At 42.6% G+C, this 18,606-nt stretch overlaps 1 protein-coding gene across 4 annotated transcripts in view; it reads right to left on the bottom strand.

Moving 5' to 3' along the window:
- The window catches only part of LOC110496126 (semaphorin-3E), a 52,524-nt gene extending 40,529 nt beyond the window's left edge, over window positions 1–11,995 (bottom strand). For all 4 annotated transcript variants that reach the window (XM_036955513.1, XM_036955515.1, XM_036955514.1 and 1 more), the window contains exon 1: window positions 8,981–11,995. In XM_036955513.1, coding sequence (XP_036811408.1) covers window positions 8,981–9,083 — 103 coding nt within the window. In that variant the 5' untranslated portion in view covers window positions 9,084–11,995. The remainder of the gene's footprint in view (window positions 1–8,980) is intronic.
- Between the last annotated feature and the right edge of the window lie 6,611 nt (window positions 11,996–18,606).

The following is an 18,606-nucleotide window of genomic DNA, read 5'->3' as shown; positions in this document are numbered from 1 at the left end:
TACCTCTCATTATACATACAGCATAATATAACACTTGTTTTACCCTGAAGAGTTCACTACAGGGCCACAATATGCAGATGAGCAGAACCAGAATCACCTTTACTCACCAAATACATTTGCATGTACAGGAATCTGACTTTGTGAAATGGTGTTTCCACAATAAACAGAATATACAGACAGACAATACAAAAGGATACAGACAACATATGATGCAAGACCGCATATCATTTCAAGTAATGTAATGTATTCTACAGCTCTATTGTTTTTCATTGTGTTTTTAATAAGGAGTTCTGTTCTATTCATTGTAAAACAATGGCCAGACCAATCCCTCTGGAAACCATCTTTAGACATCAGACAGATGGGACAATTGACCACTAGGATTTAAGAGTTTTGATTGGCTGAAAGCCCTGCCCAATGAGAGTGTATTAGGCTCTCATAAAGTGTGTTTAAGGTCTTTGGAGGAGCTGCATGCAGAGCAGCTTCAGGTCTGTTCTGCTTTGGAAACTGGAGACAATCGGTGATTGCAACTCGATACAAAAGCAGATTTTCAAAACAAATTGATAGGAATGAGAGTAAATCGAGATTATAGTTGATGGAAAAGATCAACAGTGTTGGAAAAGAGTTGCGCTTACACGTGGTGAAATTTTCAGGGAAGAGAGGCAGGAGAGGAAAGAGGGAGATGAGTGGAATGAAAAAGTGGAGAAAGAGATAGTGATAATATAAACACAGAAGACAAGATGAAATCTCAATGTCAGAGCTCTGAGATGGAAACTCTGATAACATTCCCAAAATAATTCTGACTTGTAAACTCAGTCCTGGAGGATGTCCATCTGAGAGCATATTTCCATGGACCTAAAGGGTAGACTGGATTGATCTCTACAGTACTGTAACACCTTTAAGAAAACTGGGTCACACATCTCTGATGACTACATCCATGATTTCAAACAAACTCCTCCACATCCAGAGAAATACAACCAGATAGATTGTGATAGTTAATATTGTGATAGTTTAGTTCCTCAGGACTAATAACAGAGACTTTAACCACATTCCTCTCTTTTCCAGATCCGCCTTCAAGGCCTGCACATGGTAAAGTATTCACATTATTCTGTGTGTGTGTGTGTGTGTGTCTCAGTGTGTCGGTAGGTCGGTGTAAATCAAAGCTGGCAGAGACCATGAGACACATATTATTAAAGCTTAGATGTTTTTCATTCCATAATGATAGGATCCACCAGCAGCCTTCTACAGCATGCTCTACCAGCCAGAACACGCTACAGGAGAGAAGGGGGGATACCCTAGACCCACTACCCACATTGCCCAAGCAGATCCATCGCCATGCAAGAATGCTGTTCATCTCAGCCTTCAACACCATAGTACCCTCCAAGCTCATCACTCAGCTCAGGGCCCTGGGTCTGAACCCTTCCCTGTACAACTGGGTCCTGGGCTTCCTGACAGGCCGACCCCAAGTGGTGAAGGTAGGCAACAAGACCTCCACCACTCTGATCCTAAACACGGGGACACCCCAGGGGTGCATGCTCAGGCCCCTCCTCTACTCCCTGTTCCGCCATGACTGTGTTGCCTGATTAGCAACAACAATGAGACAGCCTACAGGGAGGAGGTGAGAGTCCTGGCAGAGTATTGCCAGGAAAATCATCTCTCCATCAGCGTCAACAAAATGAAGGATCTGATCGTGGACCAAAGGAGACAGCAGAGAGAGCACGCCCCCACCCACATCAACAGGAATGGAGACGGTCAAAAGCTTCAGGTTCCTCGGCGTGCACATCACTGACAACCTGAAATGGTCCCTTTACACAGACAGTGTCATGAAGAAGGCGCAACAGCACAATTTGGTTTGGCCCCTAAGACCTTCACAAACTCCTACAGATGAACCATTGAGTGCATCCTGTTGGGCTGCTTCATCACCTGGTCCGACAATTGCACCGTCTGCAACCGCAGGGCTTGCTCCTCGTCCGTTCTTTAGTAAATGTTTTACTCCCCGTACCTGCATCGTCTCTCCAGTGTCATGGTATGTGACAGTTTTACTTTGAATATAGATACTTTTGTACCTGTTTCCTCCAGCATCTTCACACGGTCCTGGGATTGATTTGCACTTTTCGCACCAAAGTACGTTCATGTCTAGGAGACAGAAGGCGTCTCCTTCCTGAGTGGTATGACGGCTGTGTGGTCTCATGGTGTTTATACTTGCGTACTATTGTTTGTACAGATGAACGTGGACTTTCAGGTGTTTGGAAATTGCTCCCAAGGATGAACCAGACTTGTGGAGGTCTACAATATTTTTTCTGAGGTCTTGGCTGATTTCTTTAGATTTTCCCATGATGTCAAGGAAAGAGGCATTGAGTTTAAAGGTAGGCCTTGAAATACATCAACAGGTACACCTCCAATTGACTCAAATGATGTCAGTTAGCCTATCAGAAGCTTTTAAAGCCATGACACCATTTTCTGGAATTTTCCAAGCTCTGTAAAGGCACAGTCAACTTAGTGAATGTAAACCTCTGACCCACTGGAATTGTGATACAGTGAATTATAAGTGAAATAATCTGTTTGTAAACAATTGTTGGAAAAATGGCTTGTCTCATGCACAAAGTTGATGTCCTAACTGACTTGCCAAAACTATAGTTTGTTAACAAGAAATTTGTGGTATGGCTGAAAAACTAGTTTTAATGACTCCAACCTAGGTGTATGTAAACTTCCGACTTCAACTGTATATACTGTATTCTAGTCATTTGCTCATCCTATATAAATTATATATATTTTTTTTCTTCAGGATTCTGTTTTTTATTATAATTACTGCACTGTTGGAGCTAGAAAAACAAGCATTTCTCTGCACCTGCGATAACATCTGCAAATCTGTGTACGTGACCAAGAAACTTCGATTTGATTTTGAGTAAGAGAATGATGGGGGAGAGAGAGCGATGGAGTGGAAAAGGGTGGACTGAGGGAGAGGAGACATACAGCAGACAGAATTAAAGTTTGTTTAAGATCGAGTTCAGTATGAGAGAGCTTGAAATAGAACTTTGGAACAAGTTCATGGTGGATGGTGGTAACCACAGGCCTGTTCCAGTGCCCACCGTCTCTCCACTCCTCTCCACTCCTCTCCTCTCCTGTGGTGTGTCTTCCTCCATCTGTCTGCCTTTCTCTCTCTCTTTCCCTCTCTCTTGCTCTCACTCTAACTCTTTCTCTTTCTCTCTCTTTTCTCTCTCTCTGTCCCTCTGTGTGTGTAAATCAGTCAGTGGAGCTTCTCTCCCCCAGGTTAGTAATGACTCAGGTGAAATACATGTATGAATGTCAGTGTTATTACTGTAATTGAGGTGACGTTTATGGCTGAACACATCAGCACAACTCAACACTCAGCAAGGGATTCTGTCAATATACCAGCCTAACACACTTCACTAACCAAACAAACCCATAACATCCCTCCCTTATTTCTGTTTCTCCTCTCCATTGCTACCATTTCTCATCTCTCTGTATTTCCTTCCCTGCGTCCCGGGCTCGTCTCTCCCTTATTTCCCTTCTTCTAGCATTCTCTTTCTTCTTCACTTTTTCAGTTATTCATCCCTTTCTAGCTCTCCTTTCCTCCTATCTCCCTTCTCTTTCTCTCTCCCTCCTCATTCTACAGATGTAGGATCTTAATTTGATCACTCTTTTGTTGCTGAGAATTTGCACAGCAGGAAATGTAAACTTGTAGTGTATTTGAGTTTTAAAAGGATTCTAAAGTTTGTAATTCCACTTTAAAATGTCAGACTTGATTTACCCTAATAAAAAATGTATCAACCCCTACAAAAATGTCCAAAAATTATAATCAACATAATAATTCACATTTCCTGTTCCTGGAGGATTATTTTCCTGCTGTAGCAAACTGGCTCAAATGAATATCCTACATCTGTATTTATTAAGGTAATTTACTGTGAGATGTTATCTAACCTCGCATGGTGATAAGAGAGGGAAAGCGAACCTTCATAGTACCCCAGCGAACCTTCATAGTGGGGTACCAAGTAGATAAACCACGCTGTTCTACTCCCAGGACAAACTCACTGCTTTGCCCCTTACACAGATCCTATTTATTGACCAGGGAAATTCCACACGTACTCTTAAGATACTACCCATCCCGCATGCGGGAGCGTAATCATAGCCTCAAACTAATTATCATAATTAAAATGTTCCTCTTCATGAAAATCACAAATGAAATATATTGAGACACAGCTTAGCCTTTTGTTAATCACACTGTCATCTCAGATTTTCAAAATATGCTTTACAGCCAACGCTAGACAAGCATTGGTGTAAGTTTATCATGGCATAATGCTATTCTAGGCTCTGCTACCAGCAGGCAACACGAAAATAAGAAAAGCAATCAAATTAAACCATTTACCTTTGAAGAACTTTGGATGTTTTCACTCAGGAGACTCCCAGTTAGATAGCAAATGTTCCTTTTTTCCAAAAATATTATTTTTGTAGGCAAAATAGCTCCGTTTGTTCTTCACGTTTGGCTGAGAAATCGACCGGAAAATGCGGTCACTACAACGCCAAACTTTTTTCCAAATTAGCTCCATAATATCGACAGAAACATGGCAAACGTTGTTTAGAATCAATCCTCAATGTGTTTTTCACATATCAATTCAATAAAATATCCACCGCGACAATTGGTTTCTCATAAGAAGCGATTGGAAAAATGGCTACTTCTGTACTTTACACAAGATTTTCTGCGGGAGCCATCATGTGACCACTTGCTCAATGTGGTCCCTTACGACTCTTCTTCAACTTAAATGTGTAAAAAGACGTCACAATGCTGTAGACACCTTGGGGAATACGTATAAAGCGTAAGCTCATTCGTAGCCCATTCACAGCCATATAAGGAGTAATTGGCATGCAGGGCTTTCCAAATATGGGGCACTTCCTGGTTAGATTATTATCTGGGTTTCGCCTGTAACATCAGTTCCGTTCCACTCACAGACAATATCTTTGCAGTTTTGGAAACGTCAGAGTGTTTTCTATCCAAAGCTGTCAATTATATGCATAGTCGAGCATCTTGTCGTGACAAAATATCCCGTTTAAAACGGGAACGTTTTTTATCCAAAAATGAAAATACTGCCCCCTAGTTACAAAAGGTTAATGTCCGACACCTTTTTATGTGGAATTACAGTATGTGTTAGTGTTGCTATAGTGATCAAAGACACAGTGGAGAGAGAAGAAAGGGTTGTGTTAACTACAGACTTAACTACAAAGACCGAACCTCATACTCCCTAAGATATAGACTGTAAATAATCAGATGAGACCACACACACACACACACACACACACACACACACACACACACACACACACACACACACACACACACACACACACAAATCAAATCAAATCAAATCAAATCACATTTATTTATATAGCCCTTCGTACATCAGCTGATCAGCTGATGTACACACACACACACACACACACACACACACACACACACACACACACACACACACACACACACACACACACACACACACACACACACACACCACCACCATAAACCTACCTGTGCCCCTCTCTCATCCTACCAGCATAACAGTAGAATGCCACATTGTGGAATGCCAGTCACCGTGGCCAGGGGAAGAAAACAATCCTCTAGTCAACAACAAGAAGTGTGCCGTTTTTAAATGTACAGTACCAGTCAAAAGTTTGGACACACCTACTCATGCAAGGGTTTTCTTTATTTGTACTATTTTCTACATTGTAGAATAATAGTGAAGACATCAAAACTATGAAATAACACATATGGAATCATGTAGCAACCAAAAAAGACAATTCAAAATATATTTTATATTTGAGAGTCTTCAAAGCAGCCACCCTTTGCATTGATTACAACTTTCCACACGCTTGGCATTCTCTCAACCAGCTTCATGAGGTAGTCACCTGGAATGCATTTCAATTAACAGGTGTGCCTTCTTAAAAGTTCATTTGTGGAATTTCTGTCCTTCTTAAAACCTGTTAGGAATTGGGTCAGCATTTTCACTTTGGATGAATTGCGTGCCCATAGTGAACTGCATCCTACTCTGTTCTAGATGCTAATATATGATATTATTATTACTATTAGATAGAAAACACTCAGTTTCTAAAACTGTTTGAATTATGCATGTGAGTATAACAGAACTCATAGGGCAGGCACATTTCCAAACAGGAAGTGGAAATTCTGAGGCTGGTCGAATTTCAAGTCATCGCCTATTCACATCCAAACAAGATATGGATATGTTCGCACTTCCTACGCCTTCCACTAGATGGGAGGGGAATGAGTCAGTGGTCTGTCAGAATGCCAGTTCCTGGTTGCGCACATTACTTTTGATATCGCCTGCGTTCCATGACTCTGTAGACAAAAATGAATGCTCCGTTTGGAACGTTATTGGATATATATGAAAATAAGTTTATTCGACCTGGAATATAACTTTTTGAAGTTTTCGTCCGAGTTCGCCTGGACCAGCGCCAGCTTTTGGACATGTGAACTAACCGTCCTAGCAAAAGCAGCTAATTGGACACTAGTAATGGACATTATGGAACAAAACAATTATTTATTGTGGAACTAGGACTCCTTGCACTGCAATCTGATGAAAGATCATCAAAGGTAAGACAATATTTATGATGTAATTTCGTATTTCTGTTGACTCCAACATGGCGGAGAAATATAGTTACGTCTTAGCGCCGTTTTAGATTATTGCATAAAATGCTTTTTTTGTAACATTTAAAAATAATCTGACACAGCGGCGGCTTAAGAACCAATGTATCTTTAATTATATGTAAAACATGTATCTTTCGTCAAAGTTTATGATGAGTATTTCTGTTATCTGCCTTAGCTCTCTGTAATTACTCTGGATATTTTGGAGCAGTTTCTGAACATGGCGTCAATGTAAACCGAGATTTGTGGATATAAATATGCATATTATCGAACTAAACATAAATGTATTGTGTAACATGATGTCATATGAGTGTCATCTGATGAAGATTATCAAAGGTTAGTGTTTCATTTTATCTGTAATTCTGCTTTTGTATGATCTTTGGCTGGGAAAAATGGCTGTGTGTTCTTTTGGATTTGGTGGTGATCTAACATAAATATATGTTGTGTTTTCGCTGTAAAACATTTTAAAAATCGGACACGATGGGTAGATTAACAAGATGTTTATATTTCATTTGCTGTATTGGATTTGCTAATGTGTGAAAGTTAAATATTTCTAAAAAATATTTTTGAATTTCCCGCGCTGCCTTTTCAGCGGAATGTTGGGGTGGGGTTCCGTTAGCGGAACGTGTGTCATAGACAGGTGTTAATGTGTTTGAGCCAATCAGTTGTGTTGTGACAAGGAAGGGCGGATATACAGAAGATATCCCTATTTGGTAAAAGATCAAGTACATATTATGGCAAGAACAGCTCAAATAAGCAAAGAGAAACGATAGTCCATCATGACTTTAAGACATGAAGGTCAGTCAATACGGAAAATTTCCAGAACTTCGAAAGTTTCTTCAAGTGCAGTCGCAAAAACCATCAAGGGATATGATGAAACTGGCTCTCATGAGTACCGCCACAGGAAAGGAAGACCCAGAGTTACCTCTGCTGCAGAAGATAAATTCATTAGAGTTACCAGTCTTAGAAGTTGCAGCCCAAATAAATGCTTCACAGAGTTCAAGTAACAGACACATCTCAACATCCACTACTCAGAGGTTGCAAAATAAACTAGTGGTTAGTAAGGGACACAAATAATAAGAAGATACTTGCTTGGTCCAAGAAACATGAGCAATGGACATTAGACCGGTGGAAATTTGTCCTTTAGTCTGATGAGTCCAAATTTGCGATTTTTGGTTACATGTATGTGAGACGCAGAGTAGGTGAACGGATGATCTCTGCTTGTGTGGTTCCGTGAAGCATGGAGGAGGAGGTGTGATGGTGTGGGGGTGCTTTGCTGGTGACACTGTCAGTGATTTATTTAGAATTTAAGGCACACATAACCAGCATGGCTACCACAGCATTCTGCAGCGATACGCACTCCCATCCCATTTGCGCTTAGTGGGAGTATCATTTGTTTTTCAACAGGACAATCACCCTACGCACCTCCAGGCTGTGTAAGTGCTATTTGACCAAGAAGGAGAGTGATGGAGTGTTGCATCAGATGACCTGGCCTCCACAATAACCCACCTCAACCCAATTAAGATGGTTTGGGATGAGTTGGACAGCAGAGTGAAGGAAAATAAGTGCTCAGCATAAATGGGATCTCCTTTTGTTTTGTTTGTTAGAAAAGCATTCCAGCTGAAGCTGGTTGAGAGGATGCCAATAGTGTGCAAAACTGTCATCAAGGCAAAGGGTGGCTACTTTGAAGATTCTAAAATCGATTAGATTTGTTTAAAAAATGTTTGGTTACTACATGATTCCATATCTGTTATTTCATAGTTTTGATTCCTTAAATATTATTCTACAATGTAGAAAATATAAAAAAATTAAGAAAAACCCTTGAATGAGTAGGTGTGTCCAAACCTTTGACTGTTTCATGTTCTGTGGGGACCCCAGGAAGAGTAGCTGCTGCTATTGCAACAGCTAATGAGGGATCCTAATAAAATACCAAGACAATCACAAGGAGAAAACACACTTTACAATGTCATAGATGAGTTTAGGTCCTCTTTCATCTTACATAGAGTAATCTCAAATACTCATTAACAGTTTCTAACAGCAGAGATGATACTGTGGCCAGCTATACACTTAGTGATGAATACGAGCAGTTTAGTAAAGTAATAACTCATTTCTCCAAGTTGTTAAGGGGTTGTGCAGAGGTGTCTACTAGTAAACATTCTATATTGTCACTGACACACCTGCCGTGACATAACTGGAATAAAAATGTTAGCATGCTTTGACTAGTTAGGACTATAGAGAACACTGTGCATGAATATGTCATTAATGATGACGCTTAGCCAGCACTCACATACTAACGTTCCTGATTCCTACCTTTATGGGAGAGTCGTATTCTGGGGTAGACGCTCTGGGCTGAGTGTGCTGAGCTCAACAGGAAAACACTCAGAATCAGAGACACATTCTTCACACACTCCATCCTGACACAAACACACCGAACAGGGAGTAAGCCAATCCAGTGTGAATCACTACTTAAGTCCAAGGGAAGTGTAGGAAATATCCACCTGGGAGAGTCCAGGCTCTATGACCAGAGTATGTTATAATGAATCAGATATACAGTATCATCATCAATCTGTCCTCCATAGGAAAAGGCAGCAATCCAGTCTCTGACCACAGGTATTGCAGGTTTCTCAGCCCTCGGAGAGGGAAGAATCCACGGTTTCGTTCTACTGATCTCCAAGTGGAGCTGTACTGTTCTGTCTCAGTCTGTAGGGACTACTGCAGTATTGTGTCTATCTTTATGAGAGGAGATCCTACAGAACTATGATTCAATGATTGAGAGGTAGTGAGGAACTTAGCTCCTAAAACCAATTGCTTCAGGCAAGAGAGAGTACTCCAGCTGTTACAGCCCGTGCTGCATAACCACTGCTGCTCTCTGTCCGTCTGTCCGACTGACTGTCGTTCTTGTGGCAGCCTGGCAGGGATGTTGTATCTTCTTTATGTCTGAACAAATGAAGAAAAATAAATTCTGCTGATAGTCCTTCCAAAGTGCTGCTGTGTGTTCTGTCATTCTGTCTAAGGCAGCATTGTGGTATCCCCAGCTTGTGTTCTTCCAGGATCCAACAGAGTCAGTGTCTGGCCACTAGCCCAGGGGAAGCAGGAGAGGCAGAGGGAGACTCTCTCTCTTTCTCTCTGTCTCTCTTGTGATGTTTCTCTTGTGTTCTCTCTCTTTCCCCCCTCTGATCAGGCAAGGAGGATCCAAACAACTGTGCTCACTAATGTGTACTGCTTCCACTCCTCAGAGCAGAGGATACATACCCGTGTGTGTGTGCCATTCATTAATTCATTAATTTGACGATTGACTCCTGCTAATGAGAAGAAACCTCTCTCTCTTCCTCTCTCTTTCCCCACTCTGTCTCTCTCTCTTTCACTCCCCTTCTCTCTTTCTCTCTCTCTCTCCTATCACTCCTCAATCTCTCTCTCTCTCTCTCAGTCTCTCTCCTATCTCGCCTCAATTTCGCTCTCTCTCGCAGTCTCTCTCTCTGACAGCTGAAGTGCAGCCTGCAGGGTGTATCTCAGGGTCAGCCTCTCCCCTGCTCTGCTCCAAGAAATACTCCTTCTCCACGCGCCACACAGCACTGAACCGCACAGTGCAGCCCACCACCTCTCATCTCCTCTCCTCCCTCTCTCCCTGTCCCCCTCCACTTCTTCCCGACCGCCCTTCTCCTGCAGCATTATTATGGACCTCAGCCAAAGTTTATCCAGACTCTAGTTTCTCCCTCTTCTTTTATCTCCTTCTCTCTCTTTCCTTTCCCCTCTGACCCTTATTTCTCACTCTTTATTAGCTTTTTGTTTAAAATTGTACTCTCACTTGTCACTTTCCACTTTCCTTCTCTCCTTTATCTCCACTGTATGTCTCTCATTCCCTTGCTCTCTGTCTCTCTTCTCCCCCTCTTCTCTCTCACCTGTCTGAAGCCCTGTTATTAGTGTGTTCTCTTCTCCAGAAGATCCTGCTGTTACTGTCTGTTCTTTCTCCAAGCTGTGTGTTTGTGTGTAGCCTGTGACAGATATGGTCAACACTCCTTATTGTGTTTATAACAGTGAACAAATGTCCACCTCTTTGGAGTCCTTGGTTTTCTTTTTTGTCTTTCCATGTTCTTCAAGGAGACCATTTCTGTGAATCTGATTATCTTCAATTACATGGATCTATTTGAAACGTTACAGTTATTTTTCTCACTGAATTTTGTGCATTCTGTATGATGAAAGTGTTGTGTGTGTCTGGGTATGTGTATGTGTGTGATAAAAATGTCACCATGACAGCCTTAATATGTATTATTATTCTCTAGCTGTGTGATTGGTGTACAATCAGGAGATCTGATATGATTCAGGCTTAGCAGAGTTACAGTTGTGATAGGATGTTTCTCTGATGTTTGAAAGACATGTGTAACCTCACAACCACTGACGCAACTATTCTAATTGCAGTCCTTCCCACCTTGGTCTGTTGATTCCATTACACAGCATGTTCAGGATACGTGTGATAAGCAGGAAATAGGACCGCATCTCAAAAGAGACAGGCCATTTGCTTCTAAAGTTGAGGGAGAGAACAAGGGGGAGAGGGAGAGAGAGTGTAAGCCAGCAGTTGACATACAGTGTGTATCCATCGGCATGGATTATTTGATTGTAAAGGATGCTTAAATCAGGAGCAGAGAGGATCATGGTCCATAGAGAGGCAGCTGTCCTCCCAGAGGTCGAATCTAACTCCCACTCTGCACCTGTTCACTGGCTGAACACAACAGAGCTCACATTACACACGCATGCACACAAGCACGCACTCACACACACACACACACACACACACGCACGCACGCACGCACGCACGCACACACACACACACACACACACACACACACACACACACACACACACACACACACACACACACACACACACACACACACACACACACAGTTTTGTTAACAACCCTTAATTATAAATCAGCATCTGTTGTTGAGGAGGAGGTGAGTGGAATGGTTATCCGATTATTTTCCACATTTGAAATCACTCTGATGTGCATCTCCTTCGTTCTTACACACCTTCTTATTTCACTCCTTCTTATTACACTCCTTCCTTATTACACTCCTTCTTCTCCCTCCTTCTTACACTTCTTCCTTATTATTACACTCATTCTTATTACAATACTTCCTTATTACACTCCTTCCTTATTACACTCCTTCTTATTACACTCCTTCCTTATTACACTCCTTCTTATTACACTCCTTCCTTATTACACTCATTATTACACTCCTTCTTGTTACACTCCTTCCTTATTACACTCCTTCCTTCTTATTACACTCCTTCCTTATTATTCTCCTTCCTTCTTATTACACTCCTTATTATTACATTTATTCTTATTACACGCCTTCCTTCTTATTACACTCCTTCCATATTATTACATTCCTTCTTATTACACTCCTTCCTTATTACACTTCTTCCTTATTATACTCCTTCCTTCTTATTAGACTCCTTATTATTACATTTCTTCTTATTACACTATTTCCTTCTTATTACACTCCTTCTTATTACACTCCTTCCTTATTACACCCCTTCCTTATTACAATCCTTATTACACTGCTTCCTTCTTATTACACTCCTTCCTTATTACATTCCTTCTTATTATACTCCTTATTATTACATTCCTTCTTATTACACTCCTTCCTTATTACACTCCTTCCTTATTATACTCCTTCCTTCTTATTACGCTCCTTCTTATTACATTTCTTCCTTATTACACTCCTTCTTATTACTGTCTTTCTCAGTGTAATGGTAGGGATCATTCAGATATGCCTTAGCATTGTCTATCATAGTATACACCCCTTTTATTCCTCCCTCTTAGTCAATCAGCTGTCTGCCATATATCTCTCGTGAATAATCTTATTTTCTTCCTCTCACCCCACCCCATCCCATTGACATTGTCACCAAGATGGCATAGCAGTCGGACGTCTTTTGTCCTCGTCTTGTCATGTCCCATATATATATATACTGTATATTTACAACTTTCTTTGCATACCTTTTTATATATATTTTTCTTTTCCATAAACTCATCTTCAAAACACTCTCCTGCAACCCGCCTCACCAATTTATATATTTTTTTAAAGAAAGTATTATTTACCTCAAAGCTGTAATCCTCCATAGAAGCTAACCAGAAGCTAGCCAGAAGCTAGCCAGAAACTAGCCAGAAGCTAGCCTGAAGCTAACCAGAAGCTAGTTAGCTTCTTTACTGGCTAATCGTTAGTATTCAGTTAACCACGGTTTGTGGTCATCAGCTATTCTTTAGCTCGATAATCTATTGCCAGTTTTATACGGCGCGGCTCGGACCGGAACATACCGGACCTATTTTTCTCTCCATGTCCCCGGATTTCAACCGCAAGCTCTGGACATTTATACCTGGATCTCACCTGCTAGCCGTGTGACTATCGGCTTACGTCGATTCCGGAGCAAACATCAATTATTCCGGAGCTAGCCAGCTGAAGAATTCCATCAGTCACTCCTGGGCTACAATCACCTATCCAGACCCATTTTAGTGCCAACGCGGAGCCCCACCGGGCCTTCACAACTGGACTACCGACGTTATCTGCCCGAGGGAGTTATCCAGCTGGCTCCTCCGTCGCGACGTTACCTGAACGTCGGTAGAACATCTGTAGTCCGCTAATTGTTAGCTGTCTTATCAGCTGCTATCTGCATAGACGTATCGGACAATTTTTTTATTTTTTCTTGGGCCTCTATAACTATATCTATTATTTTTTTTGCGAATTGGATTGATCCCCTCTACCACACGGAACCCCACTAATCCTACCGACGGAAACGCACGAGGTGGCTAAAAACAGACCTCCATCCTATGCTAGCTTGCTACCGATGGCCCGGCTAGCTGTCTGAATCGCCGTGACCCCAACCAACCTCACTACTCACTGGACCCTTTTGATCACTCGACTAAGCATGCCTCTCCTTAATGTCAATATGCCTTGTCCATTGCTGTTCTGGTTAGTGTTTATTGAGTTATTTCACTGTAGAGCCTCTAGTCTTGCTCACTATACCTTATACAACCTATTAGTTCAACCACCCACACATGCGATGACATCTCCTGGTTTCAATGATGTTTCTAGAGACACTATCTCTCTCATCATCACTCAATGCCAAGGTTTACCTCCACTGTATTCACATTCTACCATACATTTGTCTGTACATTTTACCTTGACGTTATTTTATCGCCCCCAGAAATCTCCATTTACTCCCTTTTCCAGACATTCTAGATGAACAATTCTCATTGCTTTAGCCATACCCTTATCCTACTCCTCCTCTTTTCCTCTGGTGATGTAGAGGTGAATCCAGGCCCTGCAGCGCCTAGCTTCACTCCTATTCCCCAGGCGCTCTCTTTTGATGACTTCTGTAACCGTAATAGCCTTGGTTTCATGCATGTTAACATTAGAAGCCTCCTCCCTAAGTTTGTTTTATTCACTGCTTTAGCACACTCTGCCAACTCGAATGTTCTAGCTGTGTCTGAATCCTGGCTTAGGAAGACCCCCCAAAATTCTGAAATTTTCATCCCAAACTACAACATTTTCAGACAAGATAGAACTGCCAAAGGGGGCATTGTTGCAATCTACTGCAAAGATAGCCTGCAGAGTTCTGTCCTACTATCCAGGTCTGTACCCAAACAATTTGAACTTCTTCTTTTAAAAATCCCCCTCTCTAAAAACAAGTCTCTCACCGTTGCCGCCTGCTATAGACCACCCTCTGCCCCCAGCTGTGCTCTGGACATCTGTGCTTTGGACAGCCCCCCATCTATCTTCAGAGCTCGTGCCGCTAGGCGACCTAAACTGGACATGCTTAACACCCCAGCCATCCTACAATCTACGCTTGATGCCCTCAATCTCACACAAATTATCAATGAACCTACCAGGTACCACCCCAAAGCCGTAAACACGGGCACCCTCATTGATATCATCCTAACCAACTTGCCCTCTAAATACACATCTGCTGTTTTCAACCAAGATCTCAGCGATCACTGCCTCATTGTCTGCATCCATAATGGGTCAGCGGTCAAACAACCTCCACTCATCACTGTCAAACGCAGTCAGCTGATGTTCTGAAAGAGCTGCAAAATCTGGACCCCTACAAATCAGCCGGGCTAGACAATCTGGACCCTTTCTTTCTAAAATGATCTGCCAAAATTGTTGCCACCCCTATTACTAGCCTGTTCAACCTCTCTTTCGTGTCGTCTGAGATTCCCAAAGATTGGAAAGCAGCTGCGGTCATCCCCCTCTTCAAAGGGGGGGGGACACTCTTGACCCAAACTGCTACAAACCTATATCTATCCTACCCTGCCTTTCTAAGGTCTTCGAAAGCCAAGTCAACAAACAGATTACTGACCATTTCGAATCTCACCATACCTTCTCTGCTATGCAATCTGGTTTCAGAGGTGGTCATGGGTGCACCTCAGCCACGCTCAAGGTCCTAAACGATATCTTAACCGCCATTGATAAGAAACATTACTGTGCAGCCGTATTCATTGATCTGGCCAAGGCTTTCGACTCTGTCTATCACCACATCCTCATCGGCAGACTCGATAGCCTTGGTTTCTCAAATGATTGCCTCGCCTGGTTCACCAACTACTTCTCTGATAGAGTTCAATGTGTCAAATCGGAGGGTCTGCTGTCTGGACCTCTGGCAGTCTCTATGAGGGTGCCAAAGGGTTCAATTCTGTATACATCAATGATGTCGCTCTTGCTGCTGGTGAGTCTCTGATCCACCTATACGCAGACGACACCATTCTGAATACTTCTGGCCCTTCTTTGGACACTGTGTTAACAACCCTCCAGGCAAGCTTCAATGCCATACAACTCTCCTTTCGTGGCATCCAATGGCTCTTAAATACAAGTAAAACTAAATGCATGCTCTTCAACCGATCGCTGCCTGCACCTGCCCGCCTCTCCAACATCACTACTCTGGACGGCTCTGACTTAGAATACTTGGACTACAAATACCTAGATGTCTGGTTAGACTGTAAATTCTTCTTCCAGACCCAATCCAAAGTTAAATCTAGAATTGGCTTCCTATTTCGCAACAAAGCATCCTTCACTCATGCTGCCAAACATACCCTTGTAAAACGGACCATCCTACCAATCCTCGACTTCGGCGATGTCATTTACAAAATAGCCTCCAATACCCTACTCAACAAATTGGATGCAGTCTATCACAGTGCCATCCGTTTTGTCACCAAAGCCCCATATATTACCCACCATTGCGACCTGTACGCTCTCGTTGGCTGGCCCTCGCTTCAAACTCGTCGCCAAACCCACTGGCTCCATGTCATCTACAAGACCCTGCTAGGTAAAGTCCCCCCTTATCTCAGCTCGCTGGTCACCATAGCATCACCCACCTGTAGCACATGCTTCAGCAGGTATATCTCTCTGGTCACCCTCAAAACCAATTTTTTCTTTGGCCGCCTTTCCTTCCAGTTCTCTGCTGCCAATGACTGGAACGAACTACAAAAATCTCTGAAACTGGAAACACTTATCTCCCTCACTAGCTTTAAGCACCAGCTGTCAGAGCAGCTCACAGATTACTGCACCTGTACATAGCCAACCTATAATTTCTACTTTGCACATTCTTCCGCTGCAAATCTACCATTCCAGTGTTTTACTTGCTATATTGTATTTACTTTGCCTCCCTTATCTCACCTCATTTGCTCACATCGTATATAGACTTGTTTCTACTGTATTATTGACTGTATGTTTGTTTTACTCCATGTGTAACTCTGTGTCGTTGTATGTGTCGAACTGCTTTGCTTTATCTTTGCCAGGTCGCAATTGTAAATGAGAACTTGTTCTCAACTTGCCTACCTGGTTAAATAAAGGTGAAATAAATTTTTTTTTTTTTTTTTTTTAAATCCAGGAGAGGAGAGGAGAGGAGAGGAGAAGGGAGGGGAGGAGAGGAGATGGGAGGAGAGGAGAGACAAATTAGTGGGGGTGAGGAGTCTGTGTGAATGTACTGTATGCACTGTTGTATTCCAACATTCCCTTATTCATTTAGAATCAAGAATCAGGCAAATTTCGGGGATTGCACATATTTCCATGTAGGTTATCTGAGGTCCGTAAACATTTAAAACATCTGATCTTGACGTATCTGACTGTTTTATATTCATGTCAAACATTTCACTGTTACCCACCTGGCCTATAACAAAGAAGCCTCACTATGCTTCCTCTCAGACAAACATGTAGCAAGCTTTTCCAAAATGTCTGGGAGCGATAGTGTGAATGACTGTTGTTGTCGATGGTTTGTTTTACTATGCCATGTCCAGGAGTTCCTCTCAAGGTCTCCTCACACAGTCCAAATATTTTCACTCATGTTAATGCTGGGTCAATATCCGCCTCTGTCCAACGACTTTTCCTGCACACACCAACTCTGAACATACACACACACACACAAACACACACACACACACACACACACACACACACACACACACACACACACACACACACACACACACACACACACACACACACACCACAGTGCACAGCAGCAGCAGCAGCAGCAGGGAGCGTGTAGTGTGTATATACCAGACCCCATGCTCAGAGGTCAGGCCGGGATCAGGGATGGCTACTACTCTTCTCCAGCAGTGTTCAGAAGCAGAGAGGACCCACTGTTCTACAGAGCCACCAGATTACAGGCCCGTTTACACAGGTGCACGTCATATGGCTCGGCACACATGCACTGTGTGATTTCTTAGTATTGTGTGTGTGTTTGTGTCCATCCGTCTTAGAGCCCATTCAGTATTTGGCGTGTTGTGAAACTCTGATACCATCAGTTCAGTAGCTCTGGGAGAGGTAGAAATGTATGGAGGTAGAGAGGACAGAAGGAGAGGGAGAAAGGAAAGGTAGATATGAAGCATTCTGACTGAGAATCCAGGTCTGTTATGGTTGGCCAACAGAATGTTGTTGAACACTCATAGATGACATATATCTGGGCTGTCCAGTTCCTTAGTTGGTACAGCCCAGCACCCTCACTCTCCCAGCACATTGAACGCATTCGGCATACACACGTAAAAAATATCACTTGTTTTCTGCCTGTATTGGAAAAACTCATCAACTTCTTACATAGCTCCCTGAACCCCGGCCCCATTTCCCTTCTTTCCCCTTTCCCTCTCTTCTTCCCTCCCGTTGTCAGACACCAGAGATAATTTCTGAGCAGCTCACCTGGTCAGACATTCCATAAAGTTATGGAAGCTATGTGGCCACCATGTTGGCTCAGAGCCTGTAATGTGCTTGGGCTCCCTGGACAGACAGTTTCCCTGTGTATAGTGCCAGTAATGTGAAACCCGGGCCTGGTCAGAGATGGTTCAGTGGAAGGCTGGGTTACACCGCTCAAGTGATCTGTGGAAGTGACCGTCAAAGCTGCTGTATATTGTCATCCATCATACGGAGCACTCTGAAATGTACTGATCTGTGTGTGGGTGTGAGTATGTGAGTGTGTGTGTGACAATGTGAAGTGCCCATCCAGCCTCCTGTGTATTGTCATTCATAATGCTAGACCTGGTGACATGTGTATTTATGATTGTAAAGTTTGGGTTCAGGAGAACAGAACAGAGGAGCGGAATTGAAAAAAACATTTGAAAAGCACTATGACACGGTTGGCTTTATGACTGGGGAGACCTGAGGTCTTTCTCTCTCCTGACCTCTGCTTTGGTTGACCTTGTTTATGGAATGTTCCCATTCTGATTCGATTTGTGGAGCTTAACATACTGACAAATGACCATCAGAACGGTTGGCATGACACCTGTCAATGGCTGTCATTCCAACAACATTCAACCCTTCACTCATTTATATCAGTTTATGACAAATGACATGCCTTTGTCGTTCAGTGCAGAGCATGTTATTAAAGTGGTATGGAACAGAAGAATGTGGAACTGGATCTGAGAGAGAGCTGTATCTGAGGGATGTTGT

Source organism: Oncorhynchus mykiss, chromosome 2 (genome assembly GCF_013265735.2).
Source record: "Oncorhynchus mykiss isolate Arlee chromosome 2, USDA_OmykA_1.1, whole genome shotgun sequence".
Lineage (NCBI taxonomy): Eukaryota > Metazoa > Chordata > Actinopteri > Salmoniformes > Salmonidae > Oncorhynchus > Oncorhynchus mykiss.
The sequence above is the reverse complement of the archived record's forward strand: the minus strand, read 5'-3'. Positions and strand labels throughout refer to the sequence as shown.